This window comes from Nothobranchius furzeri, chromosome 5 (genome assembly GCF_043380555.1).
Source record: "Nothobranchius furzeri strain GRZ-AD chromosome 5, NfurGRZ-RIMD1, whole genome shotgun sequence".
Taxonomy (NCBI): Eukaryota; Metazoa; Chordata; class Actinopteri; order Cyprinodontiformes; family Nothobranchiidae; genus Nothobranchius; species Nothobranchius furzeri.
The window spans coordinates 58,023,055-58,042,629 of NC_091745.1; the positions used below are offsets into that span (position 1 = coordinate 58,023,055).

General features: G+C 42.5%; 1 protein-coding gene across 8 annotated transcripts in view; it reads left to right on the plus strand.

Moving 5' to 3' along the window:
* Positions 1–2,983: 2,983 nt before the first annotated feature.
* ascc3 (activating signal cointegrator 1 complex subunit 3) overlaps positions 2,984–19,575 on the plus strand; it is a 203,058-nt gene continuing 186,466 nt past the window's right edge. The window contains exons 1-4 of one of the 8 annotated variants that reach the window (XM_015949512.3): positions 2,984–3,083; positions 3,575–3,688; positions 11,788–11,938; positions 18,033–18,604. In XM_015949512.3, the coding sequence (XP_015804998.3) occupies positions 3,599–3,688; positions 11,788–11,938; positions 18,033–18,604 (813 nt within the window). In that variant the 5' untranslated portion in view covers positions 2,984–3,083; positions 3,575–3,598. The other 7 variants (XM_015949510.3, XM_015949509.3, XM_015949508.3 and 4 more) reach the window with 7 other exon arrangements.

Below are 19,575 nucleotides of genomic sequence, written 5' to 3' on the forward strand. Positions count from 1 at the left end.
ACATGACCCCCACATTTCCTGGTCGACTGGTTCCATCTTGGGCTGGGGCCGGGACTGTTCATCTCGATGCCTTCTCCCTGCTGTTCCCAGGTTGGCCCCACAACCATCGCCTCTGACAGCCTCTGTGGATCTGTCCCTTGTCCCTCCTGTCTATCATGACCTGAAGGAGGTCTTCAGTAAAGTCTACGCCGCCAACCTCCCTCCTCACAGACACTATGGCATGGCCTTTGACCTCCTTCCGGGTACGGTGCCCTCCAAAAGACACCTGTTCTCCTTATCTCGGCAGCAGCAGTGTTCTTTTTTGTAAAGAAAAAAGACGGAGGGTTGCGACCCTGCATTGACTACCGGGGCCTCAACAAAATCACCATAAAGAACCGCAACTTATTACCACTCCCCTTCACTGCTCTCGACTCCCTGCCCGGTGCCCGCTTCTTCACCAAACTCGATCTGAAAGGGGGACGAGTGGAAGATGGCTTTTATAACGCCCACCGGTCATTGGGAATACGCTGTGATGCCCTTCGGCCTGTGCAATAGTCCCGCAGTGTTCCAGCACCTCATAAATGATGTGCTGCGGGACATGGGTCATTGGGTGTTTGTGCACCTCGATGACATCCTTGTTTACTCCCAATTCGAGGTAGACCACATCCAGCATGTCAGAGCTGTTCTCAGTCGTCTCCTCAACAACCACCTGTTTGCAAACCGGAGAAATGCTCCTTCCACCAGCACACCACAAACTTCCTGGGGTACACCATCTCCTGAGACGGAGTCTCCACTGACCCTCTCAAGGTCCAGGTTGTGGCCCAGTAGGCTCTTCCCACCAGCTTAAAGTGCCTTCAGAGCTTCCTGGGCTTTGCCAATTTTTACCGGTGCTTTGTCAGGAATTACACCACGGTGGTCGCCTCCCCCACGACCCTAACAAAACCCACCAACCTTCCTCTGCCCTTTGTTCTCCCTCCTGAGGGCCTCCAGGCCTTCCAGCGTCTGAGAACCCTGTTCACCACTGTGCCCATCCTTCTTCACCCCGACCCTGAAGTCTTTTGTGGTTGAGGTGGATGCCTCCGAGGTGGGAGCGAGTGCGGTCCTGTCCCAACGGAGGTCTGATAACAAGCTCCAACCTTGCTGCTACTTCTCCTGGAAGTTCTCTCCAACCCAACAATGGTATGGAGTCGGCGACTGGGAACTTCTGGCCATAAAGTGGGCACTTGAAGAATAGCGTCACTGGTTTCTGGGGACCGCGGAGCCTTTTCATATATGGACTGACCATCAGAACCTTATCCACCTTCAGACCGCAAAATAGTTCAACCCCCGCCAAGCCCGCTGGGCTCTGTTCTGTCAGGCAGTAGTGCCTCCTCCCTCACATCACTCACACCTGTTACCACTCATCTCATCATCTCATCAGCCTACTTGTCTCCCACTCACCTATCTGATGCTCAGTCATTGACGCCTCTCTGTCTCTCCTCGAGCTCCTCACTCAGCCTTGCTCCTTAGCAAATTAGTTGGACTCTCTCCTCAACTCACAGACTTCCTCCCCAGCTCCCGCATTTGGGTCGACCAAAACACCACTCTCTGTGGCTGTGCTGGACGCGCGCTCAGCTCTCTCTCCAGTCCGTGACAGTCCCTGGGCAACATGGACTTTCAACTCCACAGATTCTCTGTGGAAAAGTCTGGAGACCTCACCAGAACCTTGAAATGTGTATTCTCTGTTGCCTGGGTGGTGTGTTATGGATCATTGACATGCTGAAAGATTCAGCCATGTTTCATCTTCAATGCTCTCACTGGTGGAAAAAGTTTTTTGTCAAAAATCTCACCTTTTATGACCCCATTCATTCTTTCCTTAGTACAGATCAGTCGTCCTGTGTCCTTTGCAGAAAAGCAGCCCCAAAGCATGATGCTTCCAGCCCCACGCTGCACGGTGGGTATAGTGTTCTTGGGATGCAACTCAGCATTCTTCTGTCTCTAAACGCAGCATTCAGAGTCACAGTCAGAAGGGTTTGTTGCCATTTTGTGTGAGAAATCACACTAGGAAATTGGTGCAGTGAGTGGCAATTTATACCAAGCAATTCTATTTGGGTCTCATCTGATCACTTAGCATTTTCACAATCCTCCTATAGATCATCCAGATGATCTCTTGCAAACTTTAGGTGGGAATGGACATGTCCTGGGTTAAGCTGGGGACATTCCAAGTACTGCAGGATTGTATTCCATGAAGATATAGTGTATTACTAATAGTAAACGTTGTTACTGTGATCCCAGCTCTCAGTTTCCTCCATGTAGTTCTGGCTCATTGTTCTCAAGGTCACTTGTACTCCACATAGTGAGATCTGGCATGGAGCCCCAGGTTGAGGGAGATTGTCAGTGATCTTATATTTATTCCATTTTCTAATAATTGTTCCAACAGTTGATCTCTTCTTACTAAGATGCTTGCCTATTGTAGATTTTTGAAATAATGTTTTTCAAAAATAACTTGTTCAAACACTTTGAACACTAAATTAGTCAAAGATGTGGTTAGCAGTAGTTTTTCTGAAGCAGTAAAATATAGAAACCTTTAAAACAGACATCTTTAATAATTTTTTCAATACTATCCAGTCTCAGAAATGCACAGAAACACAAAGCAAGAACTGCTGTGACTAGTGTTTGCTCTGCAGCAATCTGATTTGGACCACATGATTTCGTAATTACAATGCATACTCCAGATCTAACATACACATCCGTAAAAAAATCCTCAACTTCCTGACACAATTTAAAGGATCAAATTTGTATTTTCTCCATCATCAGCAACATTCTGTCATCCCAGATCACGTCGCGTTCAAGTGGTGTTGGAAATGCAAACGTGTTTCCTACATACAGAACTATTTAGCACAAGACTACGTGTGTGTTTGAACGAGTGGACATTTATTAGAACAAATCAACAATGCAATGGAGCGTGTATGCAATGAATTGTAAAATGTTTTACTGGGTATTGTAGTCTTTAACCCTTATTTCCTTGTTTTGAGCGCATGCGCGGTTCATCTACCGGTAGTAACAGCATACGTCTGTATTTCTGACTCGGCACAGTGGGAACTAGAGCACAACTCCAGTAAACCGTATGTTGTGAGTGTGTCTGAATTATTGAACCGATTTCCTCGGAGTTTACACACAGTAGGGAAGAAAACACGGCTAAGGAAGTGCTGACAAGCTGAGACGTGCTAGCTAAAAGCAGCTAGTCGCGACATGCTTCATAACTAGACCAAACTCCATGTTTGTTACCACGTAAATATGGCACGTGCACTCATCTCTCCAGTCTGCTTAGCTCATAAAACACACAACTTCAGAACTACATAAACTTGAAGGTATATTATTTAATACGGCATGCATGTTATACGTTTATCGCGCTTAGTTTCTCAGCTTTTTTGGCAGTACAGCCGCCACAGCACTGGATCACCTTCTTAAGCACAGGTCACTATGATTAGTTTCGTTTACTGTTTAGTACTTTCGTGATGTTACTCCTTTGGTGTTTGCCTGTGAAGTGTGTGTGATAAGATTATTCCAGTGGGTTAAAAAGTGACTGTATTTTCTGTTGTATTGAGTGAAGCAGGAGAGGGGAAAGCAGACCAGAAGGATGTCTCCTCCGAGGCTCACGGGAGCTCTTCGTTCCTTCTCCAGCGTCAGCAAGACAGACCAGCCACCTGAGGAGCTCTATGATCTGAAGGTGAGGCCAGACAGCGGATCATTAACTCAAAGAAAACAAATTACTAAATGAAACTGAAAGAGTAGGCTCAGTAAATCATGTTTTGGCTTAATCGGAAACTCCTTTTCAGCTTTTATTATAAACTATCTTCGAGATTAGAGATTTACACAAACAAATGTGACAGTTTTTAGAAAACCTCAAAATTGTCTTTGTTCCCTTGGCAGGTAGTTACACAGAACTCGAATATTCCATGTTAAAGAGACACTAATAGACGACTAATAGAATTGGACATCTGAAGTTTGTGGGCATGGCCTATTTTCTGAAATAGCGCCCCCTAGGACCATTAAAACTGTCAGCCCCAAGCCATGCTTTGACTGAGGATCACGAAATTTGGCACACTAATGTAGTGTCTCAGGACCTACAAAAAAGTCTCTTGGAGCCAAGTGCAATGTCGCACAGGAGGTCGGCCATTTTGGTCCAAGTACTCGATTTAGTGGTTTTCGCACACATTGTTTGGAGAGTGTTGCACCATCGCCCTTTTCATCAATCGCCTTCAGACTTCTGCTATATACTCTTAAGACAAAGGGGAAAAAATTCAACCGTCGGATTTTTCAAAAGTTGAAAGGTGTGGGCGTGGCTAAGCCTCAAACTTTGACCTTTCGCCATTACATTACTTGACTTAACAACTCCCATGTGCATGATCAGATCTATATCAAACTGTGTCTGTGTGTTCATTGACCACATCTAAAGACAATGACAATGTGGACAGCTGACATCACCTAAGCCCCGCCTCCTGACTACAGGAAGTCTATTTTTTATGGTGAAATGCTCATATTTGTCCCCTCTAATTTAGTCAACATGACACTAAGGTCATGCACTGTCTTCATGATGTTGTAATGACCATTCAGATCTGCTAGCTTTTCAGAAAGGGAGGGGCTTTGATGCCATGGCAAATTCTGGCGTGACGCTGTGACCTTACGTTTGACTGTAACTTCCACGAACAGCCTCCGATTTGCCCGAGACTGAACATCACATCACCAGTGTGGTAAAGATAGAGTATCTCCTAGTGGTGAGACGTGTAATGGTGGGCTCAGAGGGGATGCTGAGTCAGGGTGAGGTGTGGACGAGGAGGCCGTTCACGGTTTCTGGTGTCGGGGTGGTTGACTTTCTGTTCCGCCAGACGTGCCCTGGTGCCCCCGGCTGCCGGCCAGGATGGAGAAGCGCGGAGCTGGGTTTGGAGAGCAGAGGGGATGGAGCGGAGGGGGCGCGGAAGGAGGGCGAGCAGCTTCACTGCGAGGGCCGAACGACGCTGCTTGCAGCTTTAATTTTTAATTTTTAATTTTTTGCGCTGTTTCCCGAAGAACCAGCGGGAACTACTCTGTTGTTGCTTGTTATCACAGCTGGCAGGCAGCAAGGAGGAGGAGGCAGGGTGGTTACAGCTAGGGATGAGCGTACGGATAAAGCATTTTTGACGAATACGAGCATGAAACGAGTAAAACTCGTAAATATCTGTAATCACACCAGAGATGATAAAAGCCCTGAGAGAAGCAATTACAAAAATCTGTTTTTCTCGTTTTTCAAGTAACTTAACTTAAATTAAAATCGTAAACATATTTAAAGTGCAAACATGTCAATTGCAAACGTATTGTGCAAACATTAATTTGTTCAAAATACTATGTAGCTCCCAGTTGCTCATGTAGTGGATAGTTAAGCTCAAATACGTCTCTGATGTGCGGCTGGACCAGAGATCGCTTGTGGTAGCAAATAACTGCCCATTCTGAATATTTTCTGCAACTCTCACTTTGCATTCAGCGTACATGCGTGGAATGGCGGTGTTCGAAAAATACTTGCGGACTTGTCATAGGGAGTGAGTTTTGTGAGTGTTTCTGTTAGCGTTTGCTGCCTGGAAGAAGCATAGCCGCTGCAGCCGCAGGCTTTTTAGCTTTAGCTGCCAGCTGGCTCTCATTGTATTGTTTGGGATGCCTTCTTTTCAAGTGATTAAACAAGTTTGTGGTGTTGCCATCGCTTGCCTTGACGCTCTCCTTGCAAATGACGTTTCGCTGCTCTTTGTCATCTGGTGAAAAGCCAAACCAGTTCCATATAATGAACGAGGCGTTCCTCTTCGGAACGAAAATCTCGTTGTTGCTCTCAGCCGCGGCCGAAGCCATGTTTGTTCACACACAGGTGAAAACAAGCGGGGCACTAATATATTACTATGACTCACTCTGATTGGTTAAGGGTCAAACAAAGGCGTGCCATTTGCCTGGGGTAAGTTCCCTTTTCATTCAGAGGCAGAATTTCAACAGCAGAGCTGTGAATCGGGATAAAAAGGTCTCTCAAAAATGACAGACCGTCAGATGTGTGGATCGTAAAACAGTCTAAAATCGTCATATCACCCAGTCCTAGCTGCAGTTGTGCTAAGCTGTGATGCCCGTTTCACTACTACCTTTTAAAATGTAATTAACGTTATACTGTTTTGTCTAAAGTCTGGGGGTGGGGGGGTGTCCTTGAGGAGTCGTGGGGGTTTGCCCAACCAATCTATGTGTGTTTTGTGAATTTAGAGAAGGCATTGGACCGCACCCCTTGGGAGGACCATTGAGGCTGTTTTGGTGCGGGCTGTTAGGCCCCTGTGTCAGAGCTTGTTCCGCATTGCCAGCAGTAGGTCGAGCTTGTTTCCCATGAGAGTTGGACTCCGCCAAGGCTGCCCTTTGTTACAGATTCTGCTCACAACCTTTAAGGACAAGATTCCTAGGCACAGCCAAGGTGCTGAAGGGATCTGTTTTGGTGGCCTGAGGATCGGGTTTCTACTTTTTGCAGATGATAAATTACCCACACTTGTGTAGTGCCTTTTAGAGTCGGAGGCGTCCATAGTGCTTTAGGCTACAATGTATCATTCATCTATTCACACACACATTCACACGCTGGTGAAGATGAGCTATGGTGTAGCTACAGCTGCCCTGGGGCACGCTGACAGAGGTGAGGCTGCTGAGCACAGGCGCCACCGGTCCCTCCGACCACCACCACCAGCAGGCAATGCGGGTTTTGTGTCTTCCCCAAGGACACAACAGCAGAATTCTATGTCCGGATCGAACCTGCAACCTTCCGATTTCTAGACAACCCACTCAACCTGTTGAGCTACTGCTGCCATAATGCCAGATGATGTGGTCCTGTTGGCTTCATCAGAATGTGATCTCCGGCTCTCACTGAAGCGTTTCACAGCCAAGTGTGAAGCAGCTGGGATGAGAATCAGCTCCACTAAATCAGAGACCATAGTCTTGAGTTGGAAAAGGGTAGAATGCCTTCTCAGGGTCAGGGATGAGGTCCTTCCTCAATTAGAGTTTAAGTGTCTCGTGATCTTGTTCAGGAGTGAGGGAAAGTTGGAGCGCGAGATCGACATGCGGATTGGTGCTGCGTCTGCAGTACTGCAGGCGTTGTACCGATCTGTCGTGGTGAAGAGAGAGCTACGCTTATGTAAGGGAAACCCTGACGGTCTGCAGAGAGAGTTTTGGGATGCTTCCTCTCACTGTCCTCTCCATCATCCATCTACAGGGACTGCTGGGCTGGCTCAGACGACGGCTGTTACATCTCTAAGATGTATTCAGAAATATGAAATGAGGAGATGGTTTATGGATCCACTAGTATAACAATTGTGACTCTTCAGCAAATAAAACCACAGTGTTGTTTTTAATAGATGTTCCTACATAGATGACTTGCCTGTTAACAGTAGTGGTGGTCTGCTGGTACCTCCTGCAGGACAGCACCACTGACCTCAACACACATCTTCCTCAGGCTCATCCTCCAGACCCACAACTTCACCAGCACAGAGGCAGGTGTGCAGCACAGTGAATGCTGACCTTTAATAGATTTTAAAAAGAGGGTTTTTTTAAATTGAAAAATGTAAAACAAACCATTTCACCTGCAGTACACTGGTTCTGTTCTGTTTAAAGAAAAGCAGCAGAGAATAGTTGAATTAAAAACTACAGAGAATTTACATTTTTAAGACAAATCTAATCATTATTAGGATTAAGTTGAATAAACTAATGTACATTGAAAACACTTCAATGCTATTTTATTCAAAAGCCTCTTTTTAAAACGTTTTACCCGCATTTGATGCAAACTTAAAAGTTCTAAGGTCCAATTTACATTAGAAAACTTTCTACTACATTCAACATTTAGACTGCATTTGGTTTATATTAATTACCTTAACGTTAATAATCTGTAGTAATGTGTTGTGTACGTTTAACAAGTTAATTCTGTAGCTTAAAACATACATGAAACGATCTGAAGCTAACATGTAAGTCCTGAAAGCTTCTAGAATAAACAAAGTTACTTTACTTGAAAACGGTTGTGAGCAAACGCTGCTGATGGACGTGAAGCTGCTGTAGCTCCTTAATATTCCTGCTCGGTTTTCGCTAGCTTCAGCATTTTTCCTTTGCGTGTAGCTGCCGCCACGGCTGTGACGGGACCTACAGGCCACCATAGAGGTGAAGGCTAGACTGTCTGAATTCAGAGCCGCTGGGTTCGGGTTTTAGCGGTCTGGCAAGGACCCGGCCTTGCTAGACCAGCGAGGACCCGTACTCATAAGCATCCTACCCGTGGATTCAGACACACCCTATGTCTCTTGGCTTGCCTGGTAAGTCTGGGCCTCAGGCTTAGGCTGCTGCCCCCACGACCCGACTTCGGATAAGTGGCCGAAAATGGATAGATGGATGGAGAGTAATCTAGGTAATCCTAAAATTATTCTATAAAACTTTAAAAATATTTGTAGATTTGCCTCTTTGCTTGTTTTGAGTTTCTGTAAAAAGAAGAAAATGGGAAAAGTAATTAGATTACTCTGTTACCTAAAAAGGAAAGCCGTTAGTAATGCAGTTAAACCATAACATCGTTACTCTCAAGTCTCAACGCTGCACATAACCATTGATAACAGTTGATGCAGAAATAAACAAAGTTGACAAGGAAAACGACCTGATTTCAAACAGCAGGTGAATAACATGCCTCTGCAGAGCTAGGTGAGCTGCTGAGCAAGTGTTTTAACCACTGAATCAAGTGTGCTGGAGCAGAGAAACACCTAAAACATGCTAGATACCGGCCCTCCAGGACCATCATTTGGCACCCTGGGTATAGAAAAAGACCAGATTTTATTCAACTATTTAAACAGCTTGTAAAATTGTCAAATGTTAATCTTTCCTTTGTTTTGGGGAAAACACCTTGATGCATGAACTGCAGGTTTTGGTTTATGGGCTTTAAAGTTCTTCTGTTTGCTTAAATGACCATGTATCATTGTCCTTCTTTAAAATTCAAACGTCTTCCTAACTTATCTGCCTGAGGCTCTGCTTGACACCTGAAATGAAACTTGGAGAAATATTCAGACCTTCCCTTTTACCTAGCTCAGCACTCATTAAATCCTCTAGGCAGACGAAAGTGCTTCTGAAAGAAAACGATGGCTGAAGTCAATGTGAGATTATCTCTCAGCTTGTGCTAAAAAGCTTACTCCCAGAAGATATAGAGAGGCTGATTATAGCTAAGTTCTTATCCTGGACTCTGTGCCCTGAACTGTCAGACCTGCTCAAATGTAATATCTCACTGTTCTAATGAGAGAGGATTAAAACAAGTGTAACTCATTCACTGCCAGCCGTTTCCTGATCGCTAACGGCCTTCGCTGCCAGCGTTTCTCACCGTTTTTACTGTTTTTTTAAGAGTCACAGAACTTTGCGCGCTAGGATTATGTCGATGCCAAAACAACCAAAACAAAGCGGAGACTCACCTCTTACATCAGGAAGAAGCCGCGTGTTTCGAGCGTTATCCGTTCTTCCATAATCTGTTGTTGAATTGTGATCGGCAGACGCTTTTCCGGTTCGCGCCTCACTTTTTTTTTACAGCAACGGCCCAAAACGATCTCCTAGTACTTGGATGGTCTGCTTCCTGATCATGTGACGTGTGACTTATGCGGATGAAAATCGGCTTCAGGGCTGAGATGTTTGTTCTCTCAGTGCGGGGGCTCGTTCCGATGCTCAAACAGTAAAAAAATGCAAATGACGACTTTAGTCGTCATTGGCAGTGAACGGTTGGATCTAAAATGACGACTTTAGTCGTCAATGGCAGTGAATGAGTTAATACAGGCGTCTGCAAAACTACAGTCGGTGCTTATGTACCTGCAGTATGAAATGCATTTTGCTTCAAAAATAGCATCCTTTTTTCTGTAAAAATCACACTTGGTGCAATTTATATCTGTTGATACAGATGTGAGATACATTCATGTAAAATAATCATGAAACCGTGATTATTCCTCAAACTATAATCGTACCACCAAAATGTATAACCACCAAAATGTATAATCTTTGCTACGCTACTTGCCACTGTGGAAGGCTGTAATTATTCTGTGGCCTGGAGATAACACAGCTGGCTAACCATTAGCATTAGCAACTTCACAACATGGCAGAACATGCTCTGGATTAAGCAGAAGAGTGTTGTTGCTGTATTCCAATCCAAGGTGTAACGTTTTGTAAGTACTGATCGGTTCGGTAGTGCAAGCCGGAGCATCTTCTGCTCTGTCAGTTGAGACCAGTGATGCTCCGGCTTGCACTAACGATCAGTACTTACAAAACGTTACATATATAAAGTATTATTGAGTAAATATTAACGAGTAAGACTTGAAATGCCCCCTCCACTCCTTCGACAAACTTTTGCATCCTGAGACAAGAGCACCAGAGCTTTTTTTCTACAGAAAACTATTTGCAAGGCATTCTGATTACAGCTAGGTATGGGAAAAACAAGTGAATGTAATGAGTGTTAATTACATTTAATTAAGGACCATAAACATTAAAAATTCATATCGAGTATGAATTCCATCTTATGGACACCGGGTTATTTAAATCAGAAGATTGGATATTTTTATTGCAGGGAATTTAGATAACACTTTGTATTAACTGAGAGACAAGAGAAGAGAGAGAGACCTTAAGGAAATTTGTTACTAAGTAATTTTAAACAATTTAACAATACTAACTCTCTTAATGATGGATGCTCTGTTTGAATGAGGTGTGAGATGGTTGGTGTGTGTGAATGAGTGTTATTCAGAACCCTCGTATCCGGAGAAACAAAGTCTTGAGTGGGAGATGATGTTTTGCTCCTAACTGATCAGAGTTTGAGGCTCGTAGTCATAAACACATGAGACACCATTTATGTTGCATCCACATACCCTCAATGAGACCTCCGTACAGATCCGGATGCCAGGTCCACGACCCTCCTCTGGTACTGGAGCCGTTGAAACAGCGTCGACAGTACGACAAACCAGTCTTTGGATAGTCTCCAGGTAAAAAGCGACAGGTGTTTCACAGCGTCAAAAGGGGACCCTCCTTGGGTCAGCGAGTTCAGCTTTTATTCTGAAAGGTACCGTTGCTTGGTTCACAAAACAACAGAATTTTCCCAGCTTGATGGTTTTCAGCTTAAAAAGAGAAGTACAGAATGGCCGGTCCATACTTCACTTAACATGCGGTGAACTTCATGGGATCTTGAGAACTGAACTTAAGATGGTGTTGGAACTGTTTTATTAATCTGGATGTTTTTGATTCTGGACGAATCAAAGCTGACAGATTTATAAACACCACAGAGACTCTGCCATGCTTCAGACTAAGAAGGTTCTGATTGGATCAGTACAGCAATGTGTCATGTGATTGTTTTCCTTACGTGTGTCAGTGTGTCTAGTGAACTAGATTGTCATATTACTTATTAAAAATATATTAATCATAATATTGTGATTTCACAGATCGGTCACATTGTATTATTGACTAACAGTTGTTTTGATTAGCTTTATTAAAAATAGAGTTCTTTGATTTAATAAAAGAAAAGAGTCTCTTCATCTTCTGTCTTCATGCTGCAAAGTAAACAGTTTAGAATCGAATACATGACCTTGAGGCTGTTTCATGCAATCTGGCGCTGTGTCAAAAACAGCTGTGGAAAAGGTTAAATAACCTTGGAGGAATAGCTCCTTCATCACGTTACACGTGAGAATTTTAAAGAAGTATACTGTAAGTTGAATACTGTCATCCAAATTAATCCAGGCTATTAATGACATCCGTTAGTTATATAAAAAGTAATTGATGTTCTCTTTCTGACTCTGGTAGGCCAAGCGTCTGAAGAGACAGGAGCTCTTTGCTAAAGAGGGCCTGACATGGCAGAAGATCGTTCGTTTCTGTACTGAGCTCCAGGACAAGGGTGAACAACAAGCTACCAATCAGGAGCTGAAGAGTCTTCTTATGGCAGCTAAAAATATTGGTAATTTCATCCTCACCCTCAGACTTTTTCAATTTTTTATTTTATTTTATTTTGTTTATTTATTTGGACTTTGCTCATGAATTGTCATATTCTGTACATGGTTTCTTTACACACACAAGCACACACACACACACGGACGAGGCACAGTAGCAAAACAATACTCGCTTCTCACACCAAACCTTCTGTCAGCAATCTTGGTGTGACCTTTGACCCAGCTCTCGCCCTGGATTCTCATATCAGTTCTCTTGGTCATTCTTCCTTCTTTAATCTCAGGAACATTGCTATGCTGAGTTTCTGAACTGCTTTACAGGTTCATTTCAATATCCTGGTTCTGGTCTTTAGGTCCTTACATGGACAAGCACCATCATACATTGGTGATCTTCTCAGTGCCTACACTCCCAGCAGGTCCCTGAGGTCCAGTAACCAAAGCCTACTCAGTGTTTCCCCTAGGAATTTTTCCAGCTGCGGGGCTGGCTGGCTAGCTGGCCAATAAGGTTGGATGTTTTTCCTACTCCTTTCCCCTCCATTGACAGGAGGGAGAGTGGAGCTGTTTTTGGACATAAACTTTTTAAGAAGTGGGAGAAAAAGCTGAAACTGCAGAGAGAATATCGTTCAAACCAGATCACAGGCGAGGTCCAAACTTTGGAAGATTGCGTTAATCACCTGTTAGAATAATTATTAATTGCTCCACAGACAGTTTTATTGATAGTATTACTCCCCCAGTTCTGTTGATTAAAAATATTGTTCATTTCTACTTTAAAAACTTCAAACTAAGTACTAAAAACTAGTAATGCACAGATATGAAATTTGTGGGCAGATACCGATATCTGATTTTAAGATCACTATTATGGCCGATATACTGAGTCTGACATTAATGCTTCTGAAGTCAGAAGATTTTGTATAGAATGAAAATTATTAAAGCTGAAATTACGTTATGTACACACACAACACACACATTCTGAGATTATTTCATTCACTGTTCACATGACTAAACAATCACACGTCACCCCCCTCACCCTCTGAAACAGGCAACCAAATGGAGACGAGATGGAAAAAATATTGGTTGTTAATATCGATCCGGTTTTATTTATCAAACCGATTTGTTAAAAAATGACTTAACATCGGCTGATACCGATATTGATGCCGATATATTGTCCATCCCTACTAAGAACTTTAAAGTTGCTACAAGCTGCTGCTTGTAGCCTGCTGATAATCGCTCAAGGGTACAAGCCATTAACCGTGGAGTGCTGCACCCCGGACAGCGAGCATCACCTGGCAGAGAGCTACCACAAGCAGCTACGAACTGTAAACGGCAAGCAGCCACCGCCCGCGAATAGCGAGTGACTCAGAATGACGAGCTACAAGAAGCCCAATGCTTTCATATTTGAATCGTTCTCCATTTCCTGTTTTTTCCTTGTTACTGGATGGGGTGGAGTCATGTGACTAGCCCTGACGCAGACTTTACTGGTCTGTGCTTCTTTTAGGGACTTGAACATTTATAACCTGCTCACGTCTTTTAATTTTTTTATTACCAAATTTACCAACATGACAAAACTAACGTCTGTTAGTCATAAATTTAGGAATGTTACATTTTCGGTTCATCGCCCGGCCCTAATTACGATTATTCTGACTGAAATTGAGATCTCGATTATTTAAGGCGATCTTTAATTAATGTTGATAACAAATACTGCAAATACTGACAAGAATAGAGCAATATCAGTGCAAACTTTTGTCAAATATATAAAAGTTAATAGAGACATACAAATCTGTCTTGTAGTGAACTTGCACAACCTGCTGTATAATAATTATTTAGTCCAGTCCAGCGGTGCTGTAGAGAGTGTGTACAGCAGCATGATGCAACGTGTCGCTCAGATATGAACTATTATTATTCACCAGTCTGACATGCTGGAGGTTTGGTGTGAGAGCGCATGAAGACAGTCAGGTGCGTGTGTCTAGTCAAAATCCCACTAGTAACCCTAACTCTAATAATACTAGTGTGATTTATGAAGCAGAAATTGAGTGTGCATTTGCAGTGTTTTCAGTTATTTTGTTCAAATAAAGGATTTTAGCTGAGCTTAAATAGCCTGACAAGCCATCCTATGTATGTGAATATTTAGAGCAAAATCATTTAGCTCCAGGAAGTGACGCTTAAGTAGATTTTAGGTAAGAATTCAGCACAAAGTTTTTCTGAGGCCACAGATATCTTGAAGGTGGTTCCTGGAGAAAGGCGTTGAACAGTTGCTGTCGTACCTGTTTTGAATGACCTTGGTTTAGACAAATGGAGATTAGTTCTGAGTAAACATGTGGACTATCGTCACTGAGGTTGTTTGTATTTTCCTAAACAGTTGACTACAACAAATAGCCGACTTGTTTAAAGAAAATATACCTCTCTTATTTTACATATTTACATTTACATTTTACATAGAACTCGTTTGCATTTATTTTTCTTGATGTTTCTATAGTTCTGCACCACCTGGGACTCATTCTGGTGTGTTTAAGGCTCCAGTTTTTAGTGTTTATCTTTTTGACAACCTATGTGGATGTTTCTCATGAAATCCTGAACGCTACTGTTTTTCACCAAGTCTGATACCTTTGACCTTTATTTGGATGAAAGTCTTCTTTCCCATATGCTTCAATCAGCTTTCCCTTTGCCTTCCCAACATTTCTCCTGTAATTGGACACTTTTTCTTAGGATTTTATCTAGTTAAAGATGTTATTTGGAATATTATTTAAATGAGGCTCCTGCTGTTCATTGTGGCTCATGGTTCAGTCTAGTAGAAAATTCTCCCACAGTGACAACTCATTAGTTTTATTATATTCTGAACCACATGCTACCGTGTGACAGTTCACATATCTCACTTTATTCAAAGTTGAGAAGTCTTCTGGCCGGCTGCGGCGTATTTCTTTGTTTTAATTTATGTTGAAGAGAAGCTTCAGCATTCAGCCTGATATTTACAACACAACCAAACCAAACTGAGATTAACGCTCCAGATTCAGTTAGAAAATATGAATTTTTTTCGTAAAAATAAAATGTTTTCATCTGCAGTTGATATGTTTGTTGATGCTTTCTGTTTACAGTTGAAAAATCAGAAATTCTTCTCTCCCTACATCTGAACCAGACTAGAGATCATCAAACATCTGACTCTTCAAGAGCTGAAGGTCGTAGTTTTATGAAGCATGATGTTCACATCATTCACAAAAGTAGAGACGAGATCCTCCAGTCACCATATTCAACGCTCCACCTGAGTCCTGCACGGGTCCAGTTTTACCCACCCGTACTCACGGTTTTAAAACCAACCCGGTATCGCCAGTTATCTACAGATCAAACCCGGACCTGACTTAGCCCGTTTCTTTAAAAGCCACCACTGACCAATACAAATACAATACAATACAAAACACTAATTATGTCATTATTCCTGACCATTTGAGAGTTTTGCCACGTTTGAGTTCACGTTACGAGGAGGATACTCACTTATATCCAGTTTTTCTTTCATGTTGTTTCATATTAATTTGCTAGCTCACATGCATATTTAAACGATTTTTTCAGTTACTTCTTCTTTGAAATTAAGCTTGCTTAACCACATGGGTGGGATTTCACAGATAGGTTAGGATTACTTTTATTTATATATTCATGAAAAACTGAATCATATATTTGCTTTCTCACCCGTAACCCACCCACAATAAAGACACTTCCACGAGGCCCTTACCCGTGAAATCTAATTTATATATTTTTCTAACCAAGAATCAACTTTAACATGGGTCGCCTACGGGAGTCCCACCTCTGTTGCAGGACTTTGCCCTCCACCCCAAGACTGTCCCTAGAAATTGACTGAATTGCCCTTATAAGAGGGCCATCCACCCCAAAGTGCCTCTGGGACACGGGCAGATTCCCATTCCCTCCTCCAGCACTCTAGCTAGGGTTAAAATTCAGGGTTGACTACAAAATTTGACTTTTTCACAAATAAGGTTATCTTCAATCTGCCCCCTCATCTCTCTCAGCTTCTAGAAGCAGCTAAAAAAAGAGGAAATAAATCAGCTTAAAATGTCACCGATATAAAGAGGATTTTGTTTTTTTGCCATATATTTTTTTGTTTATTCTTAAAGTAGTTCCATTTAAGCTGGCAGAGATTTTGACAATTTACATTTCAATGCTTGTTTTATTTATGACATCAACAGAAGAATATTTCCATTTTTGTTTTGCTCTCCTGTATTGCAAGAGGATTTTAGTTTGAACTATTCCTCTAGTATTTATCCAAAACAGTCATGTAATGTTTGACATATTTAGCATATTGTTTTATATCATGACATCGACTGATATGAAAATATCTTGGTAAGGTTTTTTTCCATATCGCCCAGCCCTAGTTGGAACACATCCTCTAATGTGCCACCTTTGAAGATGGGTTAGACCAGTGGTTCCCAAACTTATTTAGCCGCGCACCCCCCAGCCCCCACATCAGGGCATGGCTATATATATATATATATATATATATATATATATATATATATCAGACATCAAGCTAAACAGACAGGGTTAAAAAATATGATCGACCTTTTTCCCCATCACTTTCATTATTAAATAGTAATTAATAAACATTCGATACCATTACAATTTCCTTTGATTTAATTTTAAATAAATATTTAGAGAGCCCAGGTAGCGCATAAACAATGCAATTTAACGGTTTTCTTAAAGTAGGAACGTTTAACCTGTGTGGCCAGAGCTCTCTCCTTCCTTCTGCTCTGCGTAAACCTGAGCTGATCACCTACTTGTGCGTAATCAAATGTCTATAGGGGGAAAAGATGGAAAAGATATAGCCATGAGGTTCACTTTTGCCTCAGACAGACTTATTGCTGTTTTATGGTGGCTGAATCTGCAATCCGCTGCCACGCGGACTGAAATAACAAATGCTGCAGTAACAGGAGTTGTAGTCAGGTTCGGAGTCACTGCTGGAGCGGACCCGACTTTATACGTCATCCCAAAATAGAAGCTAATATCTTAATTTGACCTGGAATGAAAAATGTTATAAAACCTCTTAAAAGTTTTTATCACAGAGGACACAGCGCTCATTTCTGGGGCGCCGGAGTTTGCGCAGCGTGCGCTCTTATTGAATGTGTGTGTGTGTGTGTGTGTGTGTGTGTGTGTGCGCGCGCGCGGCACAGCTCCATGAGCCGCTCCAGTCACCGCGTCTCGTTAATGGCGCTATTTAAACCAATCTTGTAAAATGACTTCTGCCCAGCCCAGATGTGCTCACTTGTGCACCCGTGAGCCGTGGTTCCGCTGGCACGCGTCTGACCTCTGACAGACGCACTCTGAACTTCAGATATCCGACACGCTGTTAATAGCCTGAATGGGAATCATTTCTTTTTTATTTTATTACATCCACAATGTTCTGTGTGTGAGGTTTACAATGTCAGAACACCTGCATGAGACAGGTGTTAATTACAATCTGCCAGAATGACTCACCACCTTCAGATTTCTCCAACACCGTTAAAAATGATCAAATACGGAACATATCGGCGTGCGCAGGCCAGAGTGCTGAAGCTCGGCGCATTGTTATTATGAAGCTAGAACACATGTGGAGGACACACGCGCGCCCAAAAATATACTTGTTTTCAATTATATTTATTGTGCCCACTTACGTTTTCTTAGGCCCACCCACAAATGAGTTTCTGGCTACGCTAATGGTGACATATGACAGACTTCTCTGAGCTCCGCAGCCATTACACTTTTCACCTCGCGCACCCCCTAGCGGCAGCTCACGCACCACACTTTGGGAATCCCTGGGTTAGACAACTGAGGAATCGTGCTTTCAGAATTAACCATAAACATGTTGACCCAAACATCGTTATGAGCGCATCACATGTAGAAAACAGATTTTGTTTAAACAGGAAAATTTTACCAAGTCTGTAGTTTATTTCCGACTTTTCCAATAAAAGTTTTTTTCATTTCTTGCTGTAGAAAAATAAGTATTTTCCAACAACCGGTCCATGCTTGTGTGTTTCTTTGAAGATTAAAGGCAGGTCTACTTCCACAGGAGATGTTTGAACCACTGCAGCAAAGACATAATATGCTAATTATCTGTTTTTTGTTTAATAGTTGGATCTGAACATGGTCAGGAGGCCATTGAAAGTGCTGCTGCTTTTCTCTTTGAAATGTTCCACAACAAAGACCATGTGGGCACAGAAGAGAGCCGGGCCATCAAGCAGATGTTTGGGCCTTTTCCATCATCTGCAGCTGAAGCTTCCTGCGCCTGTGTGACTCGACTGGTGGCTCCACTCGATGACTCCAGAGTGGAAGATTTTATTAGGACTCAGAAGTCTCTTCACAACCCACAACAGGGTTCTGTGTTTGGACGCAACATTGCATTCTGCTATGATTGCTACACATTGGACCCACTGGATGACCTGCAAAGCTCTGGTGTCTTTGATGAGAGTGAGCAACTTATGAACTTTCTAAACAACCAGCAGAGTGGAAAGAAGGTTGCCAGTGAAGAAGATGCATCCAGCTGTGGAAGATCTGTGAACTTTGGTGATGGATTCATCCTTCAAAGTGAAGTGGAAAAATACTTAGATAGAGGCAACATGATTTCTTCTAACCCAGAGGAGCTGTGCACCTCCCTGTTCGAGATGCTGACTTCACACAGAAGTGACGATGAGCTGCAAAATGAGGTAAGGGATGATGTCAAACAGTCCTTTAGCATTTCAGGGCACTTTTTAACTCTTTAATGAGACAATGTGTAGTTTGTACCAAAACATTTCTGTAAATATCCATCAAAATGTTATTGAAAATGAATGAAATGGAGCCCAGGTATGAAAAATATTGGTGGCTTCTTAACATACAACCATAAAAGTCAGGTATAAAATACACGAGTGGGTCTAACTGGGGTGTTTCTCAATGCCAAGGAACCTCACCTTGATGTCGTGATCACGCCTCGGTTGCTTAGGAGATAGGTCATCAGGAGCCACCAAGACGTGTTCCAATGTTCACGTTCTACCAAGGCGTGTGTTCTCCGTTTGTTAGCCATTTAGTTAGTTGAGCAAGGATACATGAGGGGAGCCTAGCCTAGCCTTGATCAAAAATTACCCAGAATACACTGCAGTATTTTCAAAAGCACGGCGAATCAGAAGCAGGCAGCTACTTCGGGGGCAACTTTCAAGTTTAAAAGTAAGTCAACTAATTTAAAATATTTTCTTAAGATCCAAAGAAGTTTCCTATTTAATTTAAAATTAAAAGGCTCGTTATTTATTTATATTGAAATGTATACGTATAAAATATAATCAAATCAGATATATAAATTATCTCTCGTCTCACGTAACTTTACCTGACTGCTGTGGAAGCTGCGGACACACAATGTAAGTCTGTTCCATTTAACTGTTTTCTCTGACCAAGGAAGGACAGTGTCCTCGCAAGCAAGGCGCCTTGACGTTGAGAAACACCTCAACTCTCTGGGCGACGCCATATTAGATGCCATGTTTCCTTCTACGGGAGCTCATGAGGACAAAATGCATTTACTGATTTGTAACCAATGGTTACAAAACTTTCATCATTCCTAAATGTTGTTTTTACACATTAACCTCTTCACTTGTTGCCAGTGATGAAAGGGTGTCTAATGTGCTTTTTTTTTTTACTAAAGTTGGCA